Below are 25,954 nucleotides of genomic sequence, written 5' to 3'. Positions count from 1 at the left end.
TATACGGATGATTGTTGAATAGGAAAAATAATGATAAAAGCATTATTTTAGGAAAATTAACTTGGTGGCAGTTTTTAAGTGATTTTAAAAGATATCAGGCACTTCTGAAATTGGAATTCTAGTAGGAGTGTTACTCTGTAGTGTGAAGCTTGAGTTGATGAGAGAGTGAACAGAGTTCTGGCATTTGGATCAGAGGCAACACCTGTAAGAAAAGTAAATGAAAATCTAAATTCGATTTGTTTCTCCACTCTATATCCAGTGCCTAATAAAATACCTGGGACATAGTTAAAGCTTACTTAATTTTTTAAAAATTAAAATCCAGGTACAGCAACTTATTTCCACAAAGGAAAACTAGGGAAAATAGAAACTATCCTATCCTGCTAGTGAAGGCAGTCAGTGTAGCTGATCTATTACCCAGATTAAAGACTAGTTCAGAAAGACACATTTTTTATTCAAAAATATACCATATAATCCAAAGCATGTATCACATTAACTGGTTAATAAAGATATTAAATCAAATAGATCTGTGATCGGCTTTACTTTTGTGTTGTTAAGCATATTCTAGAAAGCTGAAACTAGTTCACCATATCCCTAGGTATTCAAGATTAACTACTACTAAACATATTTCTAAGGAACATACAAAAATAATTTATAATACATATTATAATAAAACTATCAAAACAACTATTTCCAAAATCATATATATATATATCACTCCCAGGAGATTTGCAGTTGCCATTAGATAAACAGTTTGCTGGGGCTAGGGAGGAGAGAAGTTACATGCCTGAGGCTCTATTCCCACTTCAGAGGCTGATGGCAGCCATTTGCCTATGAAGGCAAAACACCATCACCCAAATTACTGTAGCTGTCTCAGTCGTGGCTCAGCTCCAGAACTCTTCTCCAGAACAAATAAGACCCAGGACATTCTCACCAAGCATGAGTTTGGGAGGTTGGGCCTGGCATGCAATTTGTCACATGCCGATATTATCTGCAGATAAAAGATCTTGCTGCACATGGAGATATAGATAAGTACGTCTAAGGCAAAGCTGGAGTTGAGAAACAAATGTCCCAAGGAAGCATTTTATCAAAGAGCCCAAGCTGATGGGCATAGGTTTTGGATGGTACACAGAAGGGAAATGGGGTAAGAAGGGCATAGTGGAAATTCAGAACAGAGTCTCCCTTTGGTACCAGTTTGATAAATGCCACACACACACACACAAAAAAAAAAAAAAAAAAAAAAAAATCACAAAATGAAGTAACTGAAATTCCTGAATGCTGCCCAGAGCATGGCAATAGACAATTCTCAGCCTTGCAGTAGAGACTGTTGAGGTTGGGGAGGACTTTGCACAAGAAGCAGGTTGCTGCCTCTCTCCAGGCTCTCAGAGCAGAGCTACAGTTCCCATGGAAGGGTCTTAGGGAGACCAGTATAGGCCTTTCACCTATGGAGACCCAGAAATTGGATCCTCTTCAATTAAAAATTTGTATGCTTAGAAATTAGGTATAGGAACAACATTTCTGAAATCTGAACCACATCATCTGGGACATGAACTATGTTATCCAAATAGTGACACTGTGAGAAGATGATCTATGACCCAGGGAACAACTTGAAACCTGGAAGACAGCAATGGAACACAGTGTCCTGAGTCAAATTTTCAACAAAGGGAAGCTGGGGCAGAGCTAAAAAATATAGTTTCAGGGTGCAAATAGGACTTCTTGGACCATGTTAATAGGGAGGGGAACAGAATTCTCAGCCACAATATGTAGAGATTGAGTAGGATATGTACTTTGCGGTTCATACTAGTCTAGGAAAAGGCAGGAAGATCCTACAAAAAGGTAACAATTGGCCCTAACTTTAGGGAATTTGGAAGCTCAGAGTCAGGAGTGAAACTGAGACCTGATTAATGACGCTAAAAAAGAAATCCATTTTAAAAGCACATTTTCTCCTTTATAAGTCCATTTGACTGCCCAAGTAAAGTCATAACTGCCCATTTTAACAAATTACAGCTCAGTTCTTTCTCCTTCAGATTGGCAGTGTAGGCTCTTTAAATCTCTGTGCGGAACTGAAGTGCAGTTCCAGACATTTCCTTCTTGTAAATGGCATCAAATTTCTCATTTTGGGCCACTGTGAAGTAATTCTTCCAGTCACCTGCAGTCCCTAAAAATAAATAAGAAAACAAGAAGGAGTAATATATTTCCAGTATGAGGGAAAAGCTAATGTATACTAAAAGAAAAGGTTAGAAAAGAAAGACTTTCCTTGTATTTGAATATTTTAAAATGTCAGTTCTCTTTTATCGGTAATTCCTTCCATCTAAAAAGGTGGCTTATAACTAAACAGAACCTGAATTTTTTTTGAAGTATAATTGACATCCAATATTAGACTCGTTTCAGCATACAATATAGTGGTTCGACATTTCTATCCATTAAGAAATGATCAACATGATAAATGAAGTTATCATGTTATTACAATATAATTCACATTCCCTATGTTGTACTCTGCATCCCTGTGACTTATTTATTTCATAACCAGAAGTTTGTTCCTCTTAATCCCCTTCATTTATTTCGCCTATTCCCCCACTCCCCTCCCCTCTGGCAACCATCAGTTTGTTCTTTTATTTATGAGTCTGTTTCTGCTTTGTTTTGTTTAATATTTATTTTTTTTAAATTTCACAATAAGTGAAATTGTATGGTATTTGTCTTTCTCTGTCTGACTTGTTGCACGTAGCATAATACCTTCTAGGTCCATCCATGTTGTTGCAAATGGCAAGATTTTATTTTATTTTTTATGGCAAGTAGAATTCCATTGTACGTATAAACCACATCTCCTTTATCCCTTCCTCTATTGCTGAACACTTACATTTCTTCTATATCTTAGCTATTGTAAATAATGGTGAAATGAACATAGGGGTGCATATATCTTCTCAAATATATGGTGGTTATATTTTTAATTTTTTTAAAAAAAATTTGTTTTAACGTTTATTTATTTTTGAGACAGAGAGAGACACAGCATGAACGGGGGAGGGGCAGAGAGAGGGAGACACAGAATCGGAAGCAGGCTCCAGGCTCCGAGCCATCAGCCCAGAGCCCGACGCGGGGCTCGAACTCGCGAACTGCGAGATCATGACCTGAGCTGAAGTCGGACGCTCAACCGACTGAGCCACCCAGGCGCCCATTTAATTTTATTTTTAATTTTAACCTCCACACTGTTTTCTGCAGTGGCTACAATTTACATCCCAACAACAGTGTACAAGGTGTTCCCTTTTTTCCACATCCTTGTCAGCACTTGTTATTTCTTGTCTTTTTGATACTAGCCATTCCAACAAGTGTAAGGTGATATCTCATTGTGGTTTTGATTGACTTTTAAAGAATCATTCTGAAACTGATTAATTTTCTTGTCAAAATTTACAGGCTGTACAATAGTTTCCTGAACGAGATTCTTTTAGTGTTTCTGTTTGTCATGGGTCATAAGGTTACTACTGGGCATTGGATCAATGGTCAGGGCAGATTTTATCTCATGAATTAGTTTTGGAAACTATACAAAGGACTGGTCATCAGCAAAAACAATCCATGAACTAGAAAGTTGATAAGTATAATTTCCCATGAATTTATAAATGAAGATGGCATGACACCTGGAGGATCCCTGCTTTCCTGAGTTCATTAGACTTATACTGTATTTGAAGTTTAGATGAAAAGAATAGCATTTAAAATCAAATATATAACATCTCTGAACCATTTTTACAAGACTTTTGGGATACAAATTTACATTTATTTCTTATACTTGGATGCTTGTAAATATTTATTTGGAAAATAAATTAATTTTTAAAAATTTTTAAAAGTTTAACGTTTTTGAGAGACAGAGAAAGAGCATGAGCAGGGGAGGGGTAGAGACAGAGGGGGTCACATATTCCGAAGCAGGCTCCAGGCTCCAAGCTGTCAGCACAGAGCCTGACGCCGGGCTTGAACTCACAAACTGTGAGATCATGACCTGAGCTGGAGTCAGACGCTTAATCGACTGAGTCACCCAGGCGCCCCCCAAAATAAATAAATTTTTAATGTACTACAAAATGTGCTTGGAGACAAACATCTACTTTTGCTATTTTATAAAATATGAAGTATGTCCTATTGAATTGCAAGCTACATTAACTCATGATGACTTGATGAAGATTTCAAATCCTTTTATTGAAAAACATCCCCGTAAACAAGGTTTTTCCCTGGTTATTATACTTTGTGTTCTATGTTCACTCACTATGCTCTCTAGGGTTAAGAGCTCTTTGAAATGCAAGAGTAGTGTATATTTGGAACAGTACATCTGTAAAGATGCCATTAAAAATAAAAAGCACGGATTAAACAATAAAGAGTTATATATAAAGTATTCCAATGATCTTGTATTTTGAGTATTAATTATATAATATACATAAACACATTTGCTTCACAAGAGTAAGGGAAGTATAAATTTTTTTGACAACATAAATGCTGGTCAAAGCCCAGATTTTTCTGTTTTATTGCGATTGGGGACATAAGCATGAACATTGTAGATCATCTATCCTCTCCGTACTACTTTTACTATTGTGTAACTAAATTATGACCTTGACTTAGACAACATGGCATCCTTCAAGACTGAGTGCGCCTGGCCCTTTGTTTATACATCAATCTGAACCCTGTTTAACATCCATTTACATGCATGCCTCTTGCATTGCATTATAAGCCTCTTAAAGCAGATGCATGTGTCATTCATCCAAGCATGTTCTAGAGAATACATGCTGCATTCAGGTGTTCATGAAGAGTGTTTCCTATACGCAAATTAATGAATAAATAAGGATTCTTTAAGTGTCTCTTGAGTGCATGAATGAATAAGTGGATAAACTATTTAGACTAATAAGACTTGTTACTTTTTAATGTATTATTTATGGTCAGAAAAAACATTCCAAATGTTTACATGTCATTTACCATAATCCTCCACCAAAATTTATGACACAGAGCTTGTTACTTTCTCCATATTTTCAGTGATATAGCCAGACCTTTGGCAGATTGATTCAATGTATTCAAAGTCATAGATTCAGGGAGTGGAATAACCTGGATAAACACCAGATCAATCTGCCCTCAGAGAATATGTTTGTTGTTTTTTTTTTACCACTTCCAGAGAAGATGTAAAGACTGACTCTCCCATTAGAACAGCATGCACTCTTTTCTGTTTGAAGGTGGAGAAACACAGAATCCAGTTATGGAACTTATTTCATCTACCTCAATACTCTAATGAGATATCATGAGGTGGTACCAATTTTCATATGGCTGGGAATAAAACTCTCTTGGAAGTTACATTCAGATAATCCGACAAAATGACAATTTGCCTTATTTAGTAAAGGAGCATTCTTTTCGGATTTTTTTTTTTCCTTTCTGCCAGCCAAATGTGTGTATGTGTGCATGAGTCTTTGTTTAGACACCACTTACAATGAAAATTTTACTTTCTAGAGGTTAGGTTTGAAAAGTTAAATGTAATGCTTTTGAAAATAAAAAATAATTTGAAAACACCAACACTATTTGCTATTTTAATAACTAATAGAGAAAAATGTTTTAGAAAACAATTTAACCATGTAAGTCTTTGAAAATCAAGGGTTTTCAGCCACATGTTCATATGCACAGTACATTTTAGGGTTGTGTTTACTTCCTAGCACACTAACTGTAATTTTACCCCTTTCCCTCCCACTTCAATAAAGAATATTGAAAATAGAAGGTGACATTATTAGGTGGATAACTTCTCAAATTTGTTTGTTAATAATTTGTTAAATGCATTATTTTTATCACTAATAAAACATCTTTTGACACAAATCCTGTACAAGAAGCCACAAGCTAAAAGATTTGCTTCAGTGGAATCAATAGTGAATGCCATATTCCTCTCTTGTCATCTTTTTAATTTAAATTTAGATTCCATGTTTCCTATAATTCAGATGGTATTTTTAGGGAACAGAATCTTCCCATAGGGTAAAAAAAAGTCCTTTCTCCTGGTGAATCCTTAACAAAGTGACCTCCGTTTTCTAAGTGATATGGGGTAGATGGTTCTGTATTGAGTGACGTTAACCAATTACTGAGGAAGAGAGGGAGGCCTATGCCTATTTACGTAAAGATTCAAGATTTAAGAATAAAAATTTTGGAATGACTCACATGAGAACTGACAAAACTAGTCCCATTTAGTAGCAGAGTAAATAGGAGAAGAAATACGCATCAAGTACCCAAGGTATTCAGATAACAGGTTTATAAGCATTATTTCCTCTGGTAATTTCTAATCTAGTTCAGCAACTTTTTGTGGCAGGTATTTTTAATGTCCTTATATTACAGATAAAGAAATTGGTGCCCAAACTGGCTAAGTAACTTGTTAGAGATCACAAAGTTAATCCTCATTTCAGAGTAATTCATAAGAAAGTGAAAAGGGAAATTAAATTCAGCAAAATACTTACCTTTACGCATAAAAGAGGATTTGCTGTGATCCATCACTGTACTTGGTATATGTGTGTAATTCACCAGAGGGTTGTCTTTCATCATTTCAAATGAGGTGTGATGGATGATCTTATCCAAGACCTCATCATTCAAATTCTTCTCTAGAAATCTTATAATCTTCTTGACTTCCTGCTTTGGATTCTATCAGTGGGTAAAGAGAGACATACCCAAGAAAATGGTAAACACATCATTAACATAATGTGAAAACTGTAATATTTATAATTTGTTTTCTTAAGTCTTGGTTCTGAATATTCAATCCACATTTTGTTGGGTCATCAATGTTTTTTAAAATTAATCATGAAAATGAAAAAATCAATAATTTATGTTTGGGAAAAATAGGCTAGAAATATTTTGTTTATTCTAAATTTCATATTATATTAGTTTATATCAAAAGTAAAATAAGAACAAAGCTTGGCTAAATAGTAACAATATATGGAGGAAAAAAAGCAGCTATTTTAAGTCAAGTTGTAATCAGATTTGAACAGTGAAAGTTTAGGGACCCAGTATTATTTTTTTATTCTTCCTGGCTTTATTTATTTGTTCGTAATCGAAATTCCTTTCTTTTTTTTATTTTTATTTAAAAAATTTTTTAAATGTTTATTTATTTTTGAGAGAGAGAGTGAGCTGGGGAGGGGCAGAGAGAAAGGGAGACAGAATCTGAAGCAGGCTACAGGCTGTGAGCTGTCAGCGCAGAGCCTGACAGGGGGCTCGAACCCACAAAATGTGAGATCATGACCTGAGCCGAAGTCCGACTCTTGACTGAGCCACACAGGCACCCCATCCTTTCTTGTTTTTAATAACAATATTTAAAAACAAAAATAATAAATTCATGAACAACTTCAAGTATGTTTGCCTTAGAGTCTTTATACCTTCAACCTTGCTTGGATATAAACTATCAAAAATAAACTCCCATGAAAGCGCAAAGATATCAAAACTTAAGTTATTCATGAATAATTGAGGATAAAAAGAACAAAATTTGATAAACGGATCACTTTCCGGATTCTAATGACATAAACTTAATATTTGTAAATTTAAGGAAGCTAAACTAAACTCTATATGGGTATGTCTAGAAATACTTTGAGAAGGTGATAGCTAAGCTGAGTTGAAAAAGGGAGTCAGAATTTACCATGATGTGTGGTCTGCTGAGGTGTTGGAGAGTGCATTTCCAGTAGAGAAAACAGTCAAAACTTTTGGGGGTATAGGGTCTCATAATATGTTGAAGGAAGAAAAAAAAGGAAAGAGGTTGAAGTTTGGTCTGAGTTGTTCATAGGAGTGAGAGAGGGCTTTAAAACTGGAAAGAAAAATTGGGGTAAAACTGAGAAAGTCCTTGGATGTCCTGCTGAAGGATTTGTACTTTATCTCTTATGCAGGGAAGCAACAGCATTTAATAATATGTCATTAACTGTATGTGTGTTCATGTACACACATACGTACATTTTGGCAGGGAGTTCCCTACAAGGGAAGGTCTGCCAATGTCTTATATGTCAGACAATGAGAGCAGAAAGAGATGACTAATTAAGGGATGCTTGGAAGAAGTAAAAGGTCAGAAATGATGATAATGGAAACAGGGCCAAAGAAAAGTTAATAGTGGTGCTAGGAAAACCACAGATGGACAGACAAATAGAAAACAGTTTCTATTAGGGATTCAAAGTGTTTGGAGAATAATCTGGCCACTGCCTAAATATCAATGAGCATGTTAATTTATAGCGCAGTTCAAGTGAAAGCGGGGAGCTGGCTCCTACAGAATCTCCTTCTGCTGTATTACTCTGTCACCTCATTGGTTAAGAATTTATGCAGATGCTCATAAACCTGATGTAAATTACTGGACCTCTCTCTGAATTTTATTACTGATATGCAATTATAATTTTGTTCTATTGTTGATAGAATAAACTTCATATACATTGTCTAAAAATGACTGGTATGACAGGAGAAAAAGATCATCTATTAGCACTATGATTGTAGCACGTTTGAGTGGAATTAAAAATATGCTTATATTCATATAAGATATAAGATATGCTTATAAAGCTGATTGGGTCGGACCATAAATCAGTATGAACAAGTGGGTTTGAATAACACATTTTAGCTAAATAAGGAGATACATGGTTGACACAAAAATGTCATGTAGAGGACAACATGCTGTCAGACTCAGAATTTGGATACCAGCCCGGCCCAGAAAATGTACTTCCCCATCCCTATGGAGAAAAAGGACTATATTCAGAAGCTAAAATTGATCCTTTCATAAAGTTATTAAGGGCTATGCTGGGTCTAGGAAGTGAAGAAACATAGAACAGAAGGACAATTTTCTCTCTTATGAATTCATGACTTAACTCTGGCTAATCAAACATTCATGGGATAGTGTCACTTTTTAAAAGTGTTCTCATAATACCACTTCAGTTTCACAGCTGCATATTACCAGCAAATTGAAATAAATTGCCTCAAGCCCTGTGTAAGTGGACAATAGTAAAGCTTAGACCATGAATTCTCTATGGGCTGCAAACAGATGTGATGGAAGATGGGAGCCTGGGCAGAGCAGAAAAATTCAAAGGACTCTTTTGGTTAAAATGTGAGAAGTACCCTGAGGCATTTTCAGAAATACTTGGATCAAGGGAAATTTTACATGAGGCAGGATTTCTGTTATAACAAGTAAAATTGGTGTCTCTAAAAAGCTTGTTATTACTGCTCATTCATTTATTTATTCATTCAAATAATCAATTATCCATACAAGTTATCCTATGAGTCCCTCCGTATATGTAAGGTGCTATATTATGTACTGTGAATGCAGCCATGAAAATGATAGCTATTGTACCTTCCATTATGAATCTGAAAGGCTAAAATGTATTCTCATTTTTATGTCCAGGCTTTTCAAATAGAGAAACTTGGTTTCCACATATTTCTCTGGTGTGTGTGTGTGTGTGTGTGTGTGTGTGTGTGTGTGTTTGCCTAATTTAAGTAAAATAGCCTCAGAGTGGGGCTGGAACTATGCAGTATTTGAAGTAATAGTAGTTCATACAGGAGACTACATGAATGCTTATGACTCTCCAAACTAAGAGGGATATAGTAAGAGAGTAAAGGAGAGGGGTACATTTCAGAGTTATAATAGATAGGTCATATGAACCAATGAGATGCTCACAATAGAGTGGAACCATATCCACTATATGGAAGCCAATGAAGACAATATATTTTCAAACTTGAAAATTAATGGACAAATGACATCGTTAACCAAAGAGAGAATAAAAGGAGAAAAGGCTTACGCATTGGAGAGAGAGAGAAGCAAAATGAGTTTAGTTTTGAATGTGTTAAATTTGAGGGTCATTTTAATTAAAGCATGCATCTGAATTAGGGTGGAAGTTAAAATGGGGTTTTGGGGGATCATTAGCACATAAATAGTTTTGGCAACAGTGGGCATGGGTATGATCACGAAAATGTAGCAAGCAGCTTAAAAAACAAAACAAAACAAAACAAAATTAAGTGATAGAGATCCACAGGAAAACCAGAAGAGTATGATAACTTGTTAAATGTAGGAAAGAATTTCAAAAAGAAAAAGTGCTCAAAATAAACACAATGGTGAAAAAGTATGAGAAGATAAAAATGTCATGGATTCACCACTAGAAGTCACTAATGATCTTAGAAAGATTTGAGTAAGCAGGCATGGAGAAGAGGCAAAATAATCGTAACATTTTTTTAGTCCATAGATTAAGTTGAAAATATATATTACCCCTTGGCCCCAACCCTTTGGATGTAGTGGGGGAATTATCCAGAATGAATTTCTATTTACCTCTTTCATATCTTCATAGTGCAAGAAAAGTATTGGGTGTTCTTCCTTTTTCTTCCACCAGCTCTTAACATGATTAAACCAGGAACCATAGGCCACTAATTCCAGAAAAAACAGTCTATTACCATAAGCATTCATCAGATTAAAGATTTGTTTCTAAACAATAAGCCAAATTGTACAAATGTTTTGTGGAATTTAGTAATCAAGGGAACTGAATATATAAGGCCAATTAAAAAATAAATAATTATGAATGTACAATTAGATTTTAAAAATAGAAAGTACAAAGTAAATGTAAATTTCAAATGAAAGTGCTTTGAGCTCCAGTGGGTTTTACTTAGCCTCAGGTGGAAGAAAACTATCCTACTAAGTACTCATATTAATTATTTGTCTAAGTACTATTTATGTATAACAGATCTAACTAAAGATATGGGCATGTTAAGCAATTTCTATCATAAGCAGGAAATGAGAATGGATTCCTAACAACTGAAAAGACATTGGAGAAAGTTTTCATCAAGCCAATGTAAAACACCAAATCTACTTATTGATGTCATAGTGTGATATTAGATATAATTGATCTAAGTTTTTTAAATGCTATTTAAATATACTTGTTACTGACTTTGAAAAGTGTTTTGATAAGAAAAGCCATACCAGTAACGCTTATTAGCATTATTAAAAATAAAAAAAAATTATGTATTAATTTCAAGCCGAAGCCTACCTACCATTTCCAGTCATGAACTTCTCCAGGTATTCTTGCCAGGTGCCAGGAACAGGTTGCAAATTATTCATTAAGTCAAAATGGTAATACGAAACTGCAACATCCTTGGCATTTCGAGCCATATAAATCATCTGCAGGAAAAAAAAAAAAGGAAGGAAACCACATGGATTTGAAATCCATGGAAATTAATAACAGGAAAACACTAGGGCAAATTAATGAAACAAAAAGCTGGTTCTTTTTAAAAATCACAAAATTAATAAACATCTAGCAAGGCTAATAAAAAAGAGAAGGCACAACTAATATTAAGGAAAAAAACAGGCTGTATCACAACAAATCTTACAGCCATTAAAATTATAAGAGTATGAAAAGATGTTACACATCATATGTCATCAGGGAAATGAAAATTAAAGTGACAATGAGATATCACTCCATACTTATTAGAATGACCAATATCCAGAAAGCTGACACCAAATCCCGATGAGGATGTGGAGTCAGTGACAGGAACTCTCATTCACTGCTGGTGGGATTGAAAAATGGTACTGCTACTTTGGAAGACACTTCGGCAGTTTCTTATAAAGCTAAACAATACTCTTACCTGCAAGCCAGCAATTACACTACGTGGTATCTACCCAAAGTTGAAAAATAAGGCCCACACAAAAACCTGCAAGTGGATACACAGAGCAGCTGTATTCATAATTACCAAAATGTGGAAGGAACCAAGATGTCTTTTAGTAGGTGAATGAGCGAACTGGAGTATATCCAGACAATGGAATATTATTTGCCACTAAAATGAAATGAGCTATCAAGCCATAAAAAGATATGGAAGAACCTTAGATGCATATTACTAAGTGAAAGAATACAATGTGGAAAAGCCACAAACTGTATGATTCTGACTATATGACATTTTAGAAAAGGTAAAACCATGGAGGCAATAAAAAAGATCAGTTGTTGCCAGGTTGGGAGGAGAAGGGGATGAACAGGTGGTGTATGGAAGGTTTTTAGGGCAGTGAAACTACCCCATATGATACTATAATGGTATATATATGTATGTCATTATACCTTTGTCCCAATCCATAGAATGTACAACACCAAGAGTGAACCCTAACGTAAACTATGAACTTTAGGTGATAATGATGCGTCAATGTAGGTTCATCGGTTGTAACAAATGTCCCACTCTGGTGGGAGCTGTTGAAACTAGGTAGCTATGCATGTGTAGGGGCAAGGGATATATGGGAAGTCTCTTTCCCTTCCACTCAATTTTGCTGTGAACCTACAATTGCTCTAAAATAAAGTAGCTATAAAAACACAGTCTGTTCAAAGAAAGAATAAGAAGAGAATTATAAAACACTTTTCATTACAAAACTCAACAACTTAGAATTCCTCACACATCACAAACCAGTAAAAATCAGTGAGGTTGAAATAGATACTCAGAATAGCCCCACAATTATTGAAGAAATTGAATTTCAAATTTAAAACTTCCCCAGAATCAAATATTCAGGCACAAATGTTTTACTGGAGAATTTTACCAAATAATCAAATAAGAACTCACATCTTTATGTTGAGTTTTGGGAGTAGGCCAGAACATCTAGAGACCGCTGGGGAATAACAGTAGCAATACTGTCCTGAGATGGGGATCCTGTTGCTACCTGCCTTTGGCAAATTTGAATACATAGGTTTAGATTGAAATATATGTATTTTTTATTTAACCACTTTCTTATGTAGCTCAGTTCTCATAGTGACAAGTAAACAAAACATTTGAGCAATCACTATTTGTGTGATTAAAACAATAAGGTCACATTAAAAAATTGACTTGTAGGGGAACCTGGGAGGCTCAGGCAGTTAAGTGACCGACTCTTGGTTTTGACTCAAGTCATGATCTCGCAGTTTCGTGAGTTTGAGCCCCACATCAGGCTCTGTGCTGATAGCGTGGAGCCTACATGGGATTCTCTCTCTCCCTCTCTCTCTTTCCCTCCCCCACTCACACCATCTCTGTCTCTCTCAAGAATAAATAAATACATTAATTAATTAATTAATTAATTAAAAAATTTTGGCTTGCAATGTGGAATATACCTTGCAGTTGTTCTCCCAGAAAGACTTAGGAAGGAGATCAATTGGTAGATGTGTCTTCACAAGCCGGGGTGAGGGATTCTTCTCTAATTGTTCTATTCCTGGGAAAATTTAGTTTGGTATAGAGATACATTAAAATCTTCAAGGAGCCTGCATTTCCTGATTTTCTACAACCTGGTAAAATATTTTTGAGCAGTATATAATGCTGCTAGATTTTAAACCAATCACAGATTTTATTTATCTGGATTCTAAGAGGCAATATTGCATCATGGTTAAAGGCATAGTTCTGAGGTGTTGGAATCCTAAGTCTGTCACTGAACTCATCATGAGACATTTGAAAATATGTTAGTCTCTATGTTTCATTTTCTCCACCTCCAAAACGAGGGGTGATAGCATTGGATTTAGCAATTTGGAGTTTTATCATACCTTGCATTATTATAAGTAATTACAAAAATATTTTCTGTATCTCAAAGAGATATCAATAACTAGTAATTCTCACATCAGCTATTATGGTTTAGACAATGTTATTTCTGTAGAGCATCTGCTGTTGCACCTACGTTTTTATTATTTCCTCTATGTGTCATATGTATATATATGCAAAATGAAAATGTTGTGTAATTTTTAGGTGTTAGCTGGACTCACTAAAGTCATACAACTAATATGTGGGAAACCTGGCTTCAAGTCTTTGTATAAGGGATATGTGAATTTCCCTGAGATGGAAAATATCCATTTATTTTGTATACTCAGAGCTAGAAAGATCCCAGCACCCTGTATCTCACTACTTAAGCGACTTTGGTCAGTCTGAAGTCACTTCTGGGGTAAAGGCACACTCAGAGAATTCCTGACATAGACTAGGAAAGGCTGGGCCTATACTTTTAACTTACTATTCTTTTAATGCACCCAGTGGCTTTACCATAGCCTAGATATATCTGTTAATGATGCTATTTCCTGTTCAGTCACCAACACTTAAAATCTCAATTATTGTTGTCTCCTCCTTCAGGTTTCATATCCAATAAAAAAGTCCTTTGCATTTTTTCACAATATTACTTATACCCAGTCTAACCTCTAGATTACCTGTTAATCCTACATTATCTTCCCACCTTTTGCATACAAGGCACACCTGCTCAAAATTGCAGCTGACTTACTCATTCAAAACAATCTTATGCTTCAGTTGTTTACAAAAAGTTATTACATATGCTAAAAAGCCACTGCATCTCTATTAAAACATCCTTTTAAAATGTTCTGTGTAAGGTTTATTTTTGTTTCATAGTTTATTACTTGTCTATTTACTTATTGTCAGTTCCCATGCCTCTTCCTCATTCCCACCCCAAACACACACACTCTAATGGAGATCCCACAAGAGCAGAGATCTAGCTTGCTTTGTTTACCAATGAATGTTCTGTAGAGAAAAATGTATGGCACATAGTTGTATTAGGAAGAATCTCTTAATTTTAATGTGGATAGGCTTGGCCAACTTAGGAAACAAAGATCAAGAATCTTAGTTAAATTTGAATTTCATGTAAACAACAGACATCTTTTAGTGTAAGTATCCTCCGTCTAATATTTGGGATATACTTATGCTAAATAAAAGAGCTATTTATCTGAATTTCAGATTAAATGTGGTATCTTGAATTTTATCTGGAAACATTAGTTATACACCTACAAAATTCACCAAGTATTTCATTATGCTAATACTGACCTGATAGTGACAGTCACCTTACAAAGCATATAGAAATGAGAAATCATAATCTTCAATAACTCATTATTCCTCAATGCCCATGACATGAACTCTTACGTTTGTTTCTCTTATGAAGTTTTTCCCATAGCTGTTGTTCCTTTTCACTCCCTAACTTCCTTAAAAGATTTCTCAACCTCTAGGTTGTAATTGTTTTACCACATAAGGTCCTTCAAATGAACCCTTTATTGCACAAATGTGAATGTGGGGAATATGTAATGACATCACACATATTCATATTCAGGCTCCAGAGTCCATCTGAGTGTCATTTTACCCTCTATTACCTGCTGAACCTCACCTACTCACTCTCTGGTGATGCTACAAGGCTTCACTCCCTACTCTTAACCCCCATCTGCCATTAGTCATACCTGAGTCTCCCACCCTGATTATTCTGATTCTATTGCTTTTACATTTCATACTTTATGGCTTTGGAGTCTGATCTCACTCTTGAACTCACTTTGTTTGCTTATCCCAGAATAACTCTTTTAGCACCAAGATTCAGCATTTGCTCTGACTTCAGGCAACCACACAGAAGGAATGACACCTTCCCTATTGGTTCTTCTCTGCTTGTGGAAGTAACTAACTCTGGTAGGATACAGAATTTGGATTCTGCTCTTTAAATTGATATAAACATTCACCACCATACTTCTGTCTTTCTACCCCAGGTTTCCAGCAGCATTGGAGAGCTAGGTCTCACTTCTTAAGCCCTTCTCACTTGCCCACAGGACATCATACTCCTGATCCTCTCTTAGATCACTGAGCATTTCTTGAAAACCGCAAGCCCTTCTTTCTCCCTTTCATTGTTGTTTAATCCCTGGACTGTACCAAGGTCTTTTCTGCATCTAGGACTTCATACCTACTATTTCATCACCTGAAATGTGTTTTCTCCAACTATGTGCATGACTTTATGTCTCATTTCAAAGTAGAGTTCCCTAAATATCTGAGCTAAAATAAACTCTCTTTTATAGAGCCCTATTCTTTGGATACATGAGCCTAATAATATTCACATATTATTATTTACTTTTTTAATAACAGTATTACTGTAAACTCCTTGGGAATAGGGCATTGAATTTACTAATCATTTTATAGCCCATAGCACAGTGCATAATTCTTTAGAAGCATTCAAAAAATATTTGTGGAATGAAAATGAATTGTATTAATAATAAATTTTGTGTTTGAGAGGCATTGGTACTTTACTTATTTAACTACAGCAATATCCTAAATTATGAGCTTATTAATCCAATCTATAAGATTTTATACAACAAAAGTAAAAAAAAAAAAAGATAAGGAACATTTTTTATGTTATCAACCAAATTTTTAGTTGTTTTCTACAACAAAATTCTTTCATCTTAGGCTATCATACCTGGATATGCAATGTATTAAACTACAGTTTCTCTATATGTATTGGTGATTGTACTGCTTGCAAACTTCCATTTTATGGCACCAAATTGACTCCATTTTCTTTGAATGGAAAATGCAAATATAATATTTAATGTGTTGTATAAATAATACTACCAAAATATAATTCCCAGCTGGTTTACAATTACCTGAAGTTCTTAGTCCAGGGACGGCCATTTCCAACATTGGAACTCTAACTGTTATAAAATCCCGCTTACATTTTTCAACATCTCCATTATTTACAACCATGTCCACAATTTCACTAACCCAAGTGGTACCTGCATTGAAAGGCAACATTTCGTGTAACTATTATTGAATCTGGAGGGAAAAAGTACCTACAGGGAGTTTGCCATCTTACTGCATTCTATTAGATACTTAATTCTTCTTTCTGTGTCCCAAATGCTCATCCAAAATATATTCAAAGTCGATGGCCAGACTGACTGACAGGAATAATAATTTTATTTAGGATGATAATGATTTTATTCATTTATTTTTTAAAGTTTATTTACTTTGAGAGAGAGAGAGAGAGAGAGAGAGAGAGAGAGTACAAGCAGGGGAGGGGCAGAGAGAGAGGGAGAGAGAATCCCAAGCAGTCTCTGCACTGTCAGCATGGAGCCTGATGCAGGGTTCAAACCCACAAACCACAAGATCATGACCTGAGTCAAAACCAAGAGTTGACGCTTAACCAACTGAACCACCCAGGCACCTTTAGGATGATAATGATTTTGTAGAGAAGCTGATTTTCAGGAAACAAAGGCTAAAGTCAGATATGTATTTGTCAGGCTATAAAACTCACCTGATTTGGGGTAAGTGGCTATCACGATGTCATCGGGTCTGCTGTGGAACTGTTCAATCTTTTCCCAGTTGTTTGTAAATGCATAGACCATGGGACAGCCATGAATCATCTTCAGGTTTTTTCTCATGATGTCGTTTGGGGAAGTCATTTTTATACCAGGTTGTACAAATTCTTAAGATATTGCTATTTTCTGACAATCCAGTCTTGGGAGAATAAAGAAAATAAAAATTAGAAGTTGAGTAACTAATGTTATTCTTAAGACACTGTTAGTTGATATAGAGTGACATTGGCCTTTAACACACTCAGTGTTCAGAGATCTAAATACAAAGGGCATTTTTGTGGGTGTAAAGCTGTAGATTGCAAGAGCAGCAACTGGCCCAGTGACAAGCAGGACAAAGGTCTTTACTGGAAGCCTTGGAAACAAATGAAACAGCACATCTTAGAACTGGAAATCAGATTTTACAGAAATATGCCAAGAATTATCTGGACTTAGGGCAAAATAAATCTAACACTCATCATTACACTTCAGTTGTACCTCATTTTTCCTTGTAGGAAATCCATCATCTTTCTTACCTTTGTTCTTCTGTACATAACACCTCTGCCTTTTTGGTCTGCTTCTAAGATTTTCTTTTTTATTTATTTTTTTGAGTATAGTTGACACACAATGTTACATTATTTGCAGGTATACAACATAATGATTCAACTTCTCTGTACTTATCTATGCTCCCCACAAATGTAGCTACCAGCTATCACTGTAGAATGCTATTAAAATGTCATGGACTATATTCTCTATGCTGGGCCTTATATCCTTGTGACTACGATTTTCTTTTTTTCTATCACTGGTTTTGAGCAATTGAATGATGATATGCCTTGGTATGGTTATTTTCACAGGGAGTATATGTGCGTGTGTGTGTGTGTGTGTGTGCATGTTTTAGATTTATTGATCTTCTTGGAATTATGGGTTTACAGTCATTATTTCTCTTGTTCTTCCTTCTGAAACCTCAGGCCATGTAAAGTTATTCATAGCTCACTGATGCTTTATTCATTTTAAAAAATTCTTTTCTCTCCTCGTGTTTCATTTTATTTATCTATTTATTTTGAGAAACAGAAAGCATGAGCAGGGGAGGGGCAGAGAGAGAGGGAGACAAAGACTCCCAAGAAGGCTCCATGCCTTCACCACAGAGTCCCATGCAAGGCTCTATCTCACAAACCGTGAGATCATGACTTGAGCTGAAATCAACAGTCCGATGTTTAACTGACCGAGCCACCCAAGCACCCCTGTGTTTCATTTTAAATAACATCTATTGCTATGCCTTCATGGTCATTGACCTTTTCTTCTGCAATGTGGAGTCGATGTTAATGCCACTTATTGCTTTTTTATCTCAGACATAGTTTTCATCTCCAGAATATCATTTTGGAAATGATTATACTTTTGTTATCTCAATTTCTTGAGCATATTGAATACAGTTAAAATGATTGTTTTAAGGCCATCATTTGCTAATTCTAACATCATATTAGTTCTAGGTAGTTTTCAATTGAATAAATTTTTTATTATTTTTTTTTGTCTGCTTCTTTGCATGCCTTGTTTTTTTTTGTTTTGTTTTGTTTTGCTTTGTTTTGTTTTTGGATGTCTGCTCTTATCTCCTTGTGGCCTGGGGATTCCTTCAAGGCAGTCATCTGGAAATCACAGGGCTCAATTTTTTTCCTGTTACTCCATCTTGCTTAGGAGCTATGATGGTTAACTTTATCAATCAACTTGGGTGTAGCATGAGATGACCAGCTATTTGCTTAAATATCATTCTGAGTATTTCTGTGAGGGTGTTTTTGGATGACATTAATATTTAAATTGGTATATTGAATAAAGCAGATTGCCCTTCTTAAAGTTGAAAGCCTGAATAAAACAAAAAGACTGGCCCTCCCCCAACTAAGAGAGAATGCTTCTTGCCCGACAATCTTTGAACTGTGACATCAGCCTTTTTCCTGTCCTCACACTGGAACTAAAACATTTACTTTTCCTGAGTCTGGTAACTGACAGCTTTCAAGCTAAAACACTATCAGCTCTCCTGGTTCTTATGCCTTTTCCAGTCTCAGACTGGAATTAAATCATCAGCTATTCTGGATCTCCAATTCGCCAATTTATCCTGCAGATCTTGGGACTTGTCTGCCTGTAAAACCTCATAAACCAATTAGGTATAATAAATCTCTTTATATGTATATGTGTGTGTGTGTGCGTGTGTACATAATGTACATATAAAAAATTCCTTAGTAAACTGTTTGATGTAACTATCCTAATCCTAATCATACTAACAATACTAACTCCAAATTAGAATCTCATTGCTCTGTTAAGTCTTCAAAAAAATTTGAATCCTAGGACCATATTATACTATTATTCTCTCTTCTCCAGAGAAACAGAACCAATATTTTATATATATAATGTATATCTTAATATATTAAATTATATATAAAATATGAAGTATATATATTATTAAAATTAATATGTTATATATAAATTTATTTATATATAATAAAAATATATTTATATATATTTGGAGAGAGAGAGAGAATTCATTATGAAGAATTGGCTCATGCAATTATAAAGACTGACAAGTTCCAGGACATGTAGATGGCAAACTGAGACTCAGGATAACCAATGGTTTAGTTCCAATCTGAAGGCCAGCCAGCTTGAGACCCAAGAACAACCAACGCTTCAGTTTGAGTGTGAAGGCAGAAAAAAAAAAACTGATGTCTCAGCTCCAAGGCATTCAGGTTGTATGAATTGTCCCTGACTCCCTGGAAGAGGAAGTCTTTTTGTTCTATTTAGGCTTTCAACTAATTGGATAAGGCACATTCACATTAGAAAGGGAAATCTGCTTTATTCAGTCTACCAGTTTAAATGTTAGCCTCATCCAGAAATACCCTCACAGACCTAGTATAATGTTGCCCAAATATCTGGGCTCCCTGTGGCCCAATTAAGTTGGCACATAAAATTGATCATCGCAGAGAGTTACTAAACTTTGTTGAAGGTTTTTTTTTTTTAAGTATATTTATTTATTTTGAGAGAGTGTAAGTACGTGCATGCAGGTATGGGTAAAGAGAGGGAGAGAGAAAGAATCCCAAGCAGGCTCCACACTGTCAGTACAGAACCTGATATAGGGGCAGAACTCAGGAACCGTGAGATCATGACCTGTGCCAAAGTTGGACGCTTAGCTGACTGAGCCACCCAGATGCCCCTTTGCACTGAACTTTGTAAATAAAACCCTAGCTTTGCTTTTACTACTGTTTCTCATTTTACAACTCTCTCACTCTCTCACCCCGCATCCCCACAGAATGTAAAAATCCTAGAAATGGAAGGAAATGTAAAACATAGAAGTTATAGGACCCTTGGAGCCTATTGTTCCATTTATTTTTGAGACTCTTGTAATAAGAAAATAATACATAGTATATATTACACATGAATAGAGTTTGAATTAGCAATCTGAATTATATAGTATCTTAGAAGAACTCTTATTGTCGCTAGCAAAATAACTATAACTAGACTTCAAAGATTGCCAACTAGAGGTTCTTAAATGGATTGATATATACATACATATATATAATTTTTATATGTAAATATTTTGTAAATGATTTAGTGATTCCAAGATTCCTTGAAGGAACTTTAAACAGTGATGAAGATTTCAATATTTACTTGTATAATTACACACACAAAATCACTAATTTAAAAGCTACCTGCTGCTTAAACTGTTATGCCTAAAATTAATTTGTATAGCAAGAAGTATGTTTTTGATTAGGAAAAACTTGTTAATACAATAGCCTGGTGTTTTAGAGGTAATTCTTCCACACATCCCTGAAAAATAGTCTAGAAGAGAGAAATCTGGACAAAGATTTCTTCATTTTACATTATAAGACATGTATTATATATCGTAATTTTATATCTTATAATTAATAGGTATGCACACAAAATTAGTGTGTCTTTTTGTCTCCCCAGTAAAAGTTGTTACTAAGTCATGGGCTTGTCTTTAAATATATGGTATCTTGGGGTGCCTGGGTGGCTCAGTCGGTTGAGCGACCAACTTCAGCTCAGGTCATGATCTCATGGTTTATGAGTTCCAGCCCTGTGTTGGGCTCTGTACTGACAGCTCAGAGCCTGGAGCCTCTTCAGATTCTGTGTCTCCCCCTCTCTCTGCCCCTCCCCCACTCATGCTCTGTCTCTCTGTGTCTCAGAAATAAATAAACATTAAAAAAATTTTAAATACACGGCATCTTATGCTAGGAAAACAGTAAAAATAATCAGGATTTTTCATCTTTATTACTGCTCATAAAGGAGCTGGGTCCTTTGGAGGCCTGAAGAACAGTATAATGATGGAAAAGCAGAGGTTTAGTATAAGTAGACACATGAATTTAAGGCAGATGAGATCCTAAGATGAGATGCCGATAAAAGCTGAGTGACCAGGGCATTTTAAGAAAACTATATTAAATATTCCATATTAATTTGTTGCCTTCTCTATGCTTCTCAATCATCTTCTATTTGGTGGTAAATATTTGGTTGCCTTAGCAGTCCCTTGTTAGTGCAGGAACAGAGTCTAGTAGAAGAAATTCTCCAGCATGAATTACTGTGGAATACGTCAGCAGCCCCAAGAAGGGAACAAATAATGTGGTTGGTCAAGAACCCAGCAGAAGCAGGAAGTAGAAAGGAGTGAAATAGATTCTATAAGCTCTGTACTTGGAGTGAAGTAGATATTGAGTGAACTGAATGAGTGAATGATTAAAGCTGCATGTCCCACTTAGATAGAATCTTCTAAGATCTTGGGGGTAGTGATACTTCCTAATTTGGATATACAGGCAGGAATGAGTGACAGCAGAAGGCAACATAATATATTTGGATATTAGACCTGAGTTTCACATAATAAATGAAACCGTTTTCCCTAAAACGTTTTGTTCCACTAATTTATTAGCCAATTATTTCTGCCCAGATTTTATAAAGGTAACTTTTGATCCCAAATATCATTCGAATGCTTATATATTTTGAATTAATTGAGGAAAGTAAGTAAGGCTCTCTTTTTCTTCTTTGGTTCCACAATACAAAATTCAGTAGCACTATAACCCCGCTACCAGCTCTTATTATGCATATAGATTATTATGGGAAAGCAAATAAATACTGAGGACACAGCACCCCCAATTTTGTACTGTCTGCTACAAATCATGTGGACAAATTCGTTCCCCACTCGGTGGGTGGTTAATGTTATTTCATACGTTTATAATATCATTCCTGGGTCCATTCATGTCTTCACTCATTCTTTTTCATTAAATCATTCATTTTGATTCATTTGTTCTATTTTTAAAAATATTTATGTAATCAATTCACAATTGCTATTCAAATACAGTTCATGTACAAGCACCATGTACTATCGGCATCACCTAAGAGCTTGTTAGAACTGTAGCATCTCAGGCCTCAACATAGAATCAAATTTATATTTCAACAAAGTTAAATTGTAATTTGTATGCACAAGGTAATTTGTATGCACAGTAAAATGTGTAAAGCATGACTTTAAACCACTTTTAATCTACTCTCTAACAATATAGGGTAGATATAAATGATATATCAAACTGAATTCATGTCTTCTATAAAACAAATTGTATCGACTGTGCTACCCACCCCAATGGTGAGTCTCACTTTCATTCTGTGGAAGAGATTAAGTATCAAGTGCAGAGAATCTGCTCAAAGACATACCACAAGTGAGTGGCAACCAGAAACAGACTTTGATTTATCTCATCCAAATGAGGGTGTTCATAATTTGTAAGGAAATTTTTCTCTGACAAAGCAGACTTGCCTCTGACCAAAACCTTAAGCTATTAATGCTGCAGAAATGTTGTCAGAGAAGCATGTATATGAGTAACAAGATGAAAATAAAGCAGCTGATTCTGAATACATACTCGTCACATCTGGAAGGTGGGTGTAACCAATTCAGGAATCTAGGAATAGTAGTCCTGAATTGCACTGCCTTTGTGTGACCCACGGATAATGATGAATTCAGAATTACAGGGGGAGATGGATGCAGTGGGGTCAGGTTGGAAGACATAACGTAACTAATGTCACTGAGCCTGATACCCTGGAAGGTGGTTTATGAATGATATTTAAAATTATAAAAATTAGTTTACAAACATCTTTTAAATCCTATCAGAAAGTGACATACAATTTTATGTGGTTATATATGATAGTTTACATGACATGACAGGTCTTCCTACTTGAGCAATAGGGAGAAAATTACAATATCTAGATTAGTTTTTAAAAAGATCAATGGTAGGGGCTCCCAGATGGCTCAGTTGGTTGAACATCTGACTCTTGATTTCGACTCAGGTCATGATCTCAGGGTCATGGGATTGAGTCCTGCCTTGGCTCTGAGCTGGGCATGAGCCTGATAAAGATTCTCCCCTCACCCCCTTCTCTCTCTCTCTCTCTCTCTCTCTCTCTCTCTCTCTCTCTCTTCGTCTTGCCCTTCTCCTCTCTTCACCCATGTGCTATCTCTCTATCTCTCTCTGTCTCTCAAGAAAAAAAAAAGAGACCAATGGTAAAAAAGAGAAAAATGAAAAACAACTCCCCTCTTAGGAGAAACTAACTGAGATAATTGACATTAAAACTGAACGGTTCTTTTAATGAGAAAAGAATATTTGTTTCCATTTGTTTCACCCTAATGAAATCCAACTTTATTCTCCTATGAGGCATGCAGTTTCATAAGAAGACCCCCAAACCTGGCATGCTTCAGAAAAGTCCAACTGACCCTAGAAAAAGAAATGTGATCACGGAAAGCCCAAGAGATTGTGCACAGCATCAACAACAATACTGAGTTTCCTGTGGGAAAACTGGAATTAGGCAACAGCATTTAAATTGCAAACATGTGTTCAAAATGGAAATCACTAAAGAAGCCCAATGCTTTATGGCTGCAGGACAAAAACTTCAAGGCAAGAAATTTTAAAAAGCAAATTTTACCTCACGATTTAATCTCCTTTTTCAGTGTTTATTTTCAGTCAGTGGTGCTGGCACCGAAAAGAACCCTGGGAGCTGATGGTAGTCCCAGGATGGCAGGGCGAGGGAAGCCTGGGGAGGCTCACTTCTGAAGCCAGGACAAAAGCAAGTTCAGGATTGGCTCTGCATATAGTAGTCAGTGACTTTACAGGCAGTTAAGATATAAAAAGTTTGAACTACACACACATTCACACACACAGAGGCGGGCACTGCTGTTTCAACAGCTGACAGAACCAGGAAGCAGAGAAGGAAATGGATCAGGGTGGTGACCAGAAGTAAGCACAGTCAGATTGCCTGGATTTGAAGGTTTCCACAGGGTTTCACAGGGTTTGAGAGAAATGCCTAGGGAAAAATCTGAAGCATCAGTGTATGTAAGCCTGTTGCTCCTCTTATAAGAATGTTTTCTAACATTTTTTTTAAATGCTTATTTATTCTCGAGAGATAGAGACAGAGCATGAGCAGGGGAGGGGCAGAGAGAGACACAGAATCCAAAGCAGGCTCCAGGCTCTGAGCTGTCAGCAACAGAGCCCGACGTGGGGCTCGAACCCGTGGACTGCGAGATCATGACCGAGCGGAAGTTGGACACCTAACCGACTGAGCCACCCAGGCGCCCCATAATAATTTTGATTATGATGAAAAGCCATTGTGTGTTTGTGTGTGTGCTTCATCTAAAAGCAAGTGTAAACGTAAGTTTACAATATCGCAGAAAGGGCAAACATATACAAACATTTACTGACAATGAAATAATTTCGGGAAGCAGAAACAGGGTAGAACTGATGGTTTCTGTCACTCTAATTTCTACAACTTCTCAACATTTTATTTTTATATGCTGAGTCACTATACACAAAGAAAGATTAAACAAGAAGCTATGTGTGGAAGGGAAGAAACTTTGCCCCAGAAATAGGCTCCTGTTCTCTACCCTTATCTCAACCACTCTGTAAGATTTGCTTATAGTCTGCTTGCTGTAATCAATCCTTTAGTTAAGGCCACTTAACAAGATAGATCCAGCTATAACTGCCAAGCCCTTGTCCTGGAGATTATACCTATGTAGTTCTGGGAAATCAAACAGCCTAGAAGGAAACTAGCACATTCCTTAAGACCCTCCATTTTACTTACAGATTGTTAAGGACATTTTATAATTTTTTTCTTTTTTTCTTTTAGAAAGAGAGACAGAGAGAGAAAGAGAAGGTGGGGAGGGGCAGAGGGAGAGAGGGGCATTTATATTTGGGCCTAGTCATGATCACCAAACTAGTAGAAATGATATTTTAATTTTTTAGAGATATTTTTATAAACACCTGGATTCTCAAAATATTATAATGCCAAATATGGAAGTTAAATTGGTTGGAAGTTTTAATCTGATATGTATTATTTTCCAGTTTGATTCAGCCAAATTTCTGAAAAAGACTCAACTTGCTGAGTCATATCCCAATACAATGGTATTTCAACCGATTGAAATAGATTGTAGACAATTTTGTCCTTATATTTGTTACTTTAAAGACATTTCTTTTAATTTTAAAATACATATTATGTAGAAATAAAATTTTACATAGGTTTTAAAATGAAATATAATATTTTAAGGAAATTTTATTTTTGATTTGGGTTCTACTTCTGAACCTGTCTGCTTTCCCCTCCCCACACTTAGGATCACATTTACCTTTGTCTTTTGTTAAAGATCCTCAACATTAGCTTTGAGAAGGGATGACAAGTCTGGAGTAGCAAAAGCAAATGTCTACGAATAGGGTGACCTATAATTTATCATCCAAACCAAGACACTTTGGAGACAAAGGTAAGACTGAATAATTATGTGGAACAAAGGTATAAACTGAGTCTCTCCCAGACAAACTGGAAAAATGAATCACCCATACATTAATAGACAATTTATTATTTTTTTAAATTATTTTTTTATTTTAAAGAGAGAGAGAGTGCAAGTGGAGGAGAGGGGCAGAGGGGGTAAGAGACAG

The 25,954-nt window shown here is 35.7% G+C and overlaps 1 protein-coding gene across 3 annotated transcripts; it reads right to left on the bottom strand.

Annotated features, from left to right (window-relative positions):
• Positions 1 to 430: 430 nt before the first annotated feature.
• SULT1B1 (sulfotransferase family 1B member 1) lies at positions 431 to 24,147 on the bottom strand. 3 transcript variants are annotated; one of them, XM_019468233.2, is made up of 8 exons: positions 23,958 to 24,147; positions 16,973 to 17,175; positions 16,326 to 16,454; positions 13,047 to 13,144; positions 10,981 to 11,107; positions 10,265 to 10,359; positions 6,450 to 6,630; positions 431 to 2,155 (listed from the first exon to the last, which is right to left on the bottom strand). In XM_019468233.2, exons 2-8 carry the CDS (start codon positions 17,118 to 17,120, stop codon positions 2,043 to 2,045), a joined length of 891 nt encoding a protein of 296 aa, XP_019323778.2. In that variant the 5' UTR covers positions 17,121 to 17,175; positions 23,958 to 24,147; the 3' UTR covers positions 431 to 2,042. The 3 variants fall into 3 exon arrangements, with proteins under 3 accessions (XP_019323778.2, XP_053757470.1, XP_019323785.2); XM_053901495.1 differs by lacking the exon at positions 23,958 to 24,147 and having other exon boundaries at positions 16,973 to 17,281; XM_019468240.2 differs by lacking the exons at positions 16,326 to 16,454; positions 23,958 to 24,147 and having other exon boundaries at positions 16,973 to 17,281.
• Between the last annotated feature and the right edge of the window lie 1,807 nt (positions 24,148 to 25,954).

This window comes from Panthera pardus, unplaced genomic scaffold (genome assembly GCF_024362965.1).
Source record: "Panthera pardus isolate Hobbes unplaced genomic scaffold, ASM2436296v1 HiC_scaffold_13, whole genome shotgun sequence".
In the NCBI taxonomy this organism is placed as follows: domain Eukaryota; kingdom Metazoa; phylum Chordata; class Mammalia; order Carnivora; family Felidae; genus Panthera; species Panthera pardus.
The sequence above is the reverse complement of the archived record's forward strand: the minus strand, read 5'-3'. Positions and strand labels throughout refer to the sequence as shown.

Bases quoted from the DNA above. Each gene is read 5' to 3' on its own strand.
- SULT1B1 (XM_019468233.2), bottom strand. From the start codon at position 17,120: ATGACTTCCCCAAACGACATCATGAGAAAAAACCTGAAGATGATTCAT. The intron at 16,455-16,972 runs GTGAGTTTTATA...CTTTCAATGCAG, and splicing joins AGCCACTTACCCCAAATCAG to GTACCACTTGGGTTAGTGAA. The intron at 11,108-13,046 runs GTATATTCCACA...TTTTTCCTGCAG, and splicing joins TCTGGGAGAACAACTGCAAG to ATGATTTATATGGCTCGAAA.